General features: G+C 35.2%; 1 protein-coding gene across 1 annotated transcript in view; it reads right to left on the bottom strand.

Annotated features, from left to right (window-relative positions):
• Positions 1–266: 266 nt before the first annotated feature.
• LOC107551973 (laccase domain-containing protein 1-like) overlaps positions 267–6,962 on the bottom strand; it is a 7,651-nt gene continuing 955 nt past the window's right edge. Inside the window, exons 2-5 of the mRNA XM_016233778.1 lie at positions 3,901–4,079; positions 3,628–3,793; positions 1,404–1,629; positions 267–1,076 (exon numbers count right to left, since the gene is read on the bottom strand). Of these exons, the coding sequence (XP_016089264.1) occupies positions 908–1,076; positions 1,404–1,629; positions 3,628–3,793; positions 3,901–4,079 (740 nt within the window). The 3' untranslated portion in view covers positions 267–907. The remainder of the gene's footprint in view (positions 1,077–1,403; positions 1,630–3,627; positions 3,794–3,900; positions 4,080–6,962) is intronic.

Genomic DNA, 6,962 nt, shown 5'->3' with positions numbered 1-6,962 from the left:
CCACTAAGAAGCTTGACATCTTAGGCTTGACATGACATCAAATAAGCATCTGTTTTCTCTGTGATATGATTTATGATTTGGTTAGTGCAGTTATAGCAAACATGCACTATACAGTTAGTACTGATTATAATATATGTACACGGTCAAGCTTATCACGATTAGCTAACGATTAGCTCCCCCTAGTGTACATTCACAGACTATTTGAGCCCCTTTAAAAAGAGTTCATTAAAAATAGATTGTGTAATTAAAAACATCTAACTAAAAAAACAAACAAACACACAAATCACCCTCATACCGACGGATATCAACAGGCAGTTCCTGAATTATGCCCCCCCATCTTTTTATTGTCTGGACCACACACATCACCGATTTTGTCACAAACATTAAATTATGTATTATAATTCACAGTTTTAACATTTTAGCCATTCACATTTAGCAATTCAAATAAAACGTGGGAATTTTCCTGCGATGTAGGACTATCCTTTTGTTTCAAAATGAACAATTTGGATATAAATACTATTTAAATATAAATGTATATTACATAGTCTAGACAACTGTCACAATTCATTCACCTGAAGAGTGACAAAATCTAGAAAACGCTGCTGATCAAGACACCGACCAGCAGTAAGCATTTAGGTCAATTTAAAAGTTAGCAAATAAGGAAGTTCTACCCCCTACTATTAATTACAAGTGTATTTTTTTCTCTATATATGTGTGAAGCTAATTCTTCAGTCCTGTGGAGTGACATTTGTGAACTAACCAAATGAAAATGTTTATTTCAGTGTCCAATGTGAGATCATTCCATACTAATTAATTTACCATATTAATATATTTATGTACTGTCAATTAGATTCTTCCCCATAAATGAATACACTGCACATTCGGTCAGAGCTTGGTGAATGCAGGATTATTTAATCCACACAAAGCCAATTTGTGTCCCAAAGTTGAGTCCATCTCTCACATGGGAGAAGAATAGTTCAGGATGGCAGGAGGTGCAGAGTGTAGACTCCGATTGGTGTGGGATCCTGATGTCCTCGATGTGTTCGGGTTTAATCCCACCTCTCGACAGCAGGATTCTAAAAGTCAAAGCACGATTGGTTGGTTAATCAGAAATATATAAAAATAAGAAATTCAAAGTACATTTAAAATAACATCCTCAAAAGCGCTTCACATAGTAAAAACCTTAACAATACAAATACATAAAACATACATAACCTATTCATTAAATGTATTACCCTTCACATCAATCATCTTAATTTCAGTGGTGTTCATTACTGAGAGTCCCTTCAGGGAGTGACGTGACCTCCGTGAGTGACACAGAGCACAGGGAGATCAATGACACAGGTCTCCGGTGAATAGTTGAAGGCAAACCAGGCTTCCGCTGGTTGACCTTTGATGTTTACCTGGTTGCGAGTCTGATGTCGACATAAGGTCTAGATGAGTCCATGTGTCTAACACAGTCTGGGTGTATGGCGTGAAACTCTCGGGCCGAATCTTGCTCCAGAGTAAAGCAGCATGGCCCAACAGAAGGCCCGATCCCACACACAATGTCTGCAGGCCTGCTGCCAAACTCTGACACCATGGCATTCACCGTTGCCATTGCAATTCCCATGAGGGTCCCCTTCCAGCCTGTGACACACACAAGAAACACCAAATAAACAACTATTACATTTATGCTATACCTGGAAGATAATTTCTGGAACATTATTATAAGATGATGTTATATAGAAAGAACACAGAAAATGATCATACTGTATGTATATAGCTCTCAAATGGCATAAACAAGGATTATGTAAGCACAGCACAGCAATGACAGCACCACTGAGAATAACTCAATTACATTTACCCTTCTGGGAATACTCCAATTTCAGCTGCATTTCAGATAAAACAAATTGCTTTCTATGCCTGTGCATCATCAGTGTGTATTTTCTCTTTAGCTGCGTTTCGATTGACAGCGTCCCTACGCAGTGTTTACTAGCCTACTCCCTGAGCACAGGATATCTGCTGAAATTCACTTCACTTGGCAAAATGCATCCAGTTGGAACACCCTAGTCATCACACACGGACAAAACTTGACATAATATCTAAATATAACAACATAATATAGTAATAAATAGATATAGATTATAGATTATAGATATTATGTCAAGTTTTGCAAGTTTTGTCTGTGTATGACGACTAGAGTGTTCCATCAATAGGGTGTTATTAGAGCTGGGTAGATTACTTACAAATTGTAGTCCGTTAGTATCATAATCCATTACATTACACATTTTAGGTAACATTTTAGGTAACAGGACTACTTTTTGATTACTTTAACGTAACATTGATTTAAATAGGATGATATGGTTCCATGTTGATATTAAAATGCAAAGAAAATATATTCCATTCGTTGTTATAAACAACATAAAGTGAATTAAGCATTACATCGTGTCAAGTTTTCCCAAACTGGGGCTCGTGAGTTTAATGAAAAGCTAATAATTAAGTCATAAAAATGTCAAACTAAAATAAATCATTTTAAAATAACATCAATCAAAATAAAAACTTATATTTTGTTTACCTGCATGTCATGTAGGCCTTTTAGAACGGCAAATTTAAAAGATGAAAATAAAATAAAATAGGGAGAATCAATAAATTATGAATAGTCTCTTGCTATTGTGTGAATACATGTAATCAAGTAATCAATAAAAACGTAACTGTAGTCTGATTATGAGTATTTTAAAATGTAATTTAATCTAATTACAAGTACTTAATTTTTGGAATCTGATTATGTAATCCAAATTACATGTAATCAGTTACTACCCAGCTCTGTCTATATATTAATATCAATGTATCATTATATAAATATTAAGTTATTATTAATTCAATCAATATAAACTGTCATATTTGAAAGCACTAAACGGAGTAATAAATGCTGATGCAAGTGTTTAAAATATTCAGAACACTCTATAACATCATCACACAGACAAAACTTGCCATAATATAATATGTGGTATACAATGTATATTAATTAAATTAATAATAACTTTGATTATAAATAAATTGTAATACATTCTATTTTATTTAGCTATGATCATGATATTTGTCGCATCTCTCACACTTTATATCCGTGAACAGCTGCATACTAAATACACCTAGGACTAATTAGGCTTAATAAAACACTGGCGCCTCAACTGATCTTATCACTGTGTTTAGTTAACTTCTTTAGTACTGGAGTGATGCGCAATGATAAGCAGGTTCATTTCCTTCTCTACTTCCTATTAAGTGATGTATTGATGTTCCTTTTTCCCCTATGCCATTTGCAGTGCTCTTCAAACTGAACATGTCAGCTCCCTTCGGACTGGAATCTCATCTAAGTCCACTTCGCTGAGAATTCACGGTCAAATGAAATGCACCTTTTGATTTCCCTTTCCTGTTTCAGGTTATATGAATACATACTTCTAATAGATCTAACTTGAAGCTTTAAGTGAATCAGTATAAGGTTGCAGATCTAACCCTAATCTATCAATGACGTTATTATTTGGGTGAGCGAAACTTGTCCATTAAATGTTTAAACCTGTCAAATTGTGTTTAAATAAAATAGTCTATTTGTAAGAGCATTAAGATTTATGGCATTGTGATGTGACTCACCTGCATGTGCCACTCCAATAACCTTTGCTACGGGGTCAGTGAAGAGCAGCGGCATGCAATCGGCCCCTGGTGCTGCTATGACAACTCCCACCTGATTGGTCACCATTCCGTCGTAACTGTCGGGGGCGGGTTTGCCCATCACCCACACATCACTGGCGTGATTGCACTGACGTCAATCACAAAGACACATGCAATCAATATGTAGACAGATCAGTCAATGCCTGATGTATGCTTATAGATTGACTTCCTCATATTTTCTTTGTGATAAAGTACCTTTATGAGGTTGAACTGTTGAGGATGAAATCCAGCCTGCAGGCCGAGCCGCCGGAGGTTCTCGGCCACCACAGCTCTGGAGTCTTTACGCCGCGGGTTACAGAACAGGTTGAGTGAGCTCAGAGTGCTGATGTAGGATATACCTCCGGTACGAGTGGAGAAGCCATGACCGAAGCAGTCTATGAATGAGAAAGAAACAGAGACACCGGAAGGCATTAAAATGACGAAATAACATTATATATTTATTATATTTGAGCTTCTTCTTTGTCTAGATTCCAGCTCTGCTCACTCGGGACATTCACACTGCCTACATCAGGTGCCTCCTGGGTCCCTTTAAACAGAATTGAAGGACTTCCCATCTATGTTACATACTCACTGGCTGTATTTCCTTTACTATCTGTTCCAAATTATCCATTAACCCTATGAAGCCTACTGGCTCATATTTCTAAGGCATCGAAATGATCGAAATGATCAAAACTTTGCTGAAAAACCTGTTGTTCACAATCTTCTACATGCCTATTGTCACCTGATTGATAGTTCATACTTTGTAGGAAGTACAAAAATGTGCATTCTTAATGGCCACATCTGTAAAAGGCCTTCTATTTCTAAAAAAAAAATTCCACTTCCCATCTATGTTACATACTCACTGGCTGTATTTCCTTTACTATCTGTTCCAAATTATCCATTAACCCTATGAAGCCTACTGGCTCATATTTCTAAGGCATCGAAATGATCGAAATGATCAAAACTTTGCTGAAAAACCTGTTGTTCACAATCTTCTACATGCCTATTGTCACCTGATTGATAGTTCATACTTTGTAGGAAGTACAAAAATGTGTATTCTTAATGGCCACATCTGTAAAAGGCCTTCTATTTCTAAAAAAAAAATTCAATTTTCAGGTTGTGGTACAGTGTCTTTTTGCTGTGAAAACTTTAATGATTTTAGTAGAGGTAAGAATAACATTTATATTGTTATAAATATTGCAAGACGAACATATATACCAGACTGAAGCAACTCAGGTTTAGTTGATTATCCATACATCATTTTATAGAAATAATCATGTTAAAAATGCGAGTATCAAATGTGATGCAACAGGGGGTTTTTTTTTTGAGGAAAGCTTATTTGTTCATCTGTTAATCATCATTGTATTGCATTGCATTATATGTTTTGATCTAAAAAAAAACGAACAAAAAAAACTACAGAGCTTTGACCATAAAACTAAACATTTAAATAGCATTTTGGGCGGTGACAACTGATATATATGTGCATTTTATTAAGTAGTCTATAATACCGTGATTAAAATCTTAAGTATTCAGAATTTACTTTTTGGCATATAAATAACAACATCTGCACCAAATTGCATATTTTTGTTCGGTTTGGGCCACTGATTAAAATGAATGTGTCTTTCCTCCTTAAATGTAAGCTCCATATTCTCAAAATGTTCCATATTCTCTCAGCTTTTCTAAATGTTTAATAAAATGAACAATAGTGATAATAATAATAATAATAATTATGATTATTTCCCAGCTTTAAATTTATTATAGGTCTATTTATTATTCCAAATGAAATTATGCCAGCACTCAGATTCAAGATTCCTGTATCACTAGTTCTAAAAAAAAAAAAAGATATTATTAACTATACATATTTAAGCATAAAAGTAAAATCGGCCGCTAGCTGTTTTGCCGACTGCCAGATTTCTTAATGAACTTCCCCATTAAAGAGTTGTTCTGAGACTGGACTGACTGCTTTGTTGTCAAGAGGTTAATTCCTGCTATAGCCTACACTCTTAAAAATAAAGATGCTTCAAACGGTTCCTCAAGCGATGCCATAGAAGAACCATTTTTGGTTCCACGAAGAACCATTCAGTCAAAGGTTCTTTAAAGAACCATCTCTTTCTTACCTTTTTATAATCTGAAGAACCTTCTTTCACCACGAAGAACCTTTTGTGAAACAGAAAGGTTCTTCAGATGTTAAAGGTTCTTTATGGAACCATTTAGACAAAAAGGTTCTTCTATGGCATCGTGAAGCACCTTTATTTTTAAGAGTATACTACACTATTTCCATGTCCTCATCAGTGCTGGGTAGTAATCTGGGTTATGTAATCAGATTTCAAAAATTAAGTAGGCTACTTGTAATTAGAATAAATTACATTTTAAAATATACTTGTAATCAGACTACAGTTACTTTTTTATTGATTACATAATCTTCACACAATAGCAAGGAATTAGTCATGATTTATTGATTCTCTCTACTTCTTTTCCATCTTTTCCATTTTCCTTTCTAAAATAGCCTACTGCAGGGGTGCCCAATCCTGGTCCTGGAGATCTACCTTCCTGCAGAGTTCAGTTCCAACCCTGATCAAACACCCCTGTCTGTAATTATCAAGCGCTCCTTCAGATCCTAATTAGTTGGTTCCGTTATGTTTGATCAGGGCTGAAGCTGAACTTTTCAGGTATAGCAGGTAGTATGCCTACTGCATATATACATTCAGAAACTATTGCAGTTTTGTGGACATTCGCACAAAAACCAGTCACTAGTCAGGGTACACGCTTAAAAACAAAGGTGCTTCAAAAGGTTCTTCAAGCGATGCCATAGAAGAGCCATTTTTGGTTCCACGAAGAACCATTCAGTCAAAGGTTCTTTAAAGAACCATCTCTTTCTTACCTTTTTGTAATCTGAAGAACCTTCTTTCGCCACAAAGAACCTTTTGTGAAACAGAAAGGTTCTTCAGATGTTAAAGGTTCTTTATGGAACCATTTAGAAAATAAAGGTTATTCTATGGCATCGTGAAGCACCTTTATTTTTAAGAGTGTAGGTATAACTACACAGAAAACTGAGAGGCCACACAGCATTTAACCACTGGATTTACAAAAAATTGTTGAGAAAAAAACACAGTTTTTAGAAGTGTTTTCTTAACATTTCAACATTGCATCAACTACTGATGAACATGTTCATTTTTATTTAAATTATCACTTAGTATACGTTATTTAAGCACGTATTACTATTTCTTTGAAAGGTCTTTCAAACACATTAAAATGCACAAATTCACATTATTTCTTAT

This window comes from Sinocyclocheilus grahami, unplaced genomic scaffold, assembly GCF_001515645.1.
Source record: "Sinocyclocheilus grahami isolate Dianchi unplaced genomic scaffold, SAMN03320097.WGS_v1.1 scaffold439.1, whole genome shotgun sequence".
In the NCBI taxonomy this organism is placed as follows: Eukaryota; Metazoa; Chordata; class Actinopteri; order Cypriniformes; family Cyprinidae; genus Sinocyclocheilus; species Sinocyclocheilus grahami.
This window is presented reverse-complemented; position numbering and strand designations above follow the sequence as displayed.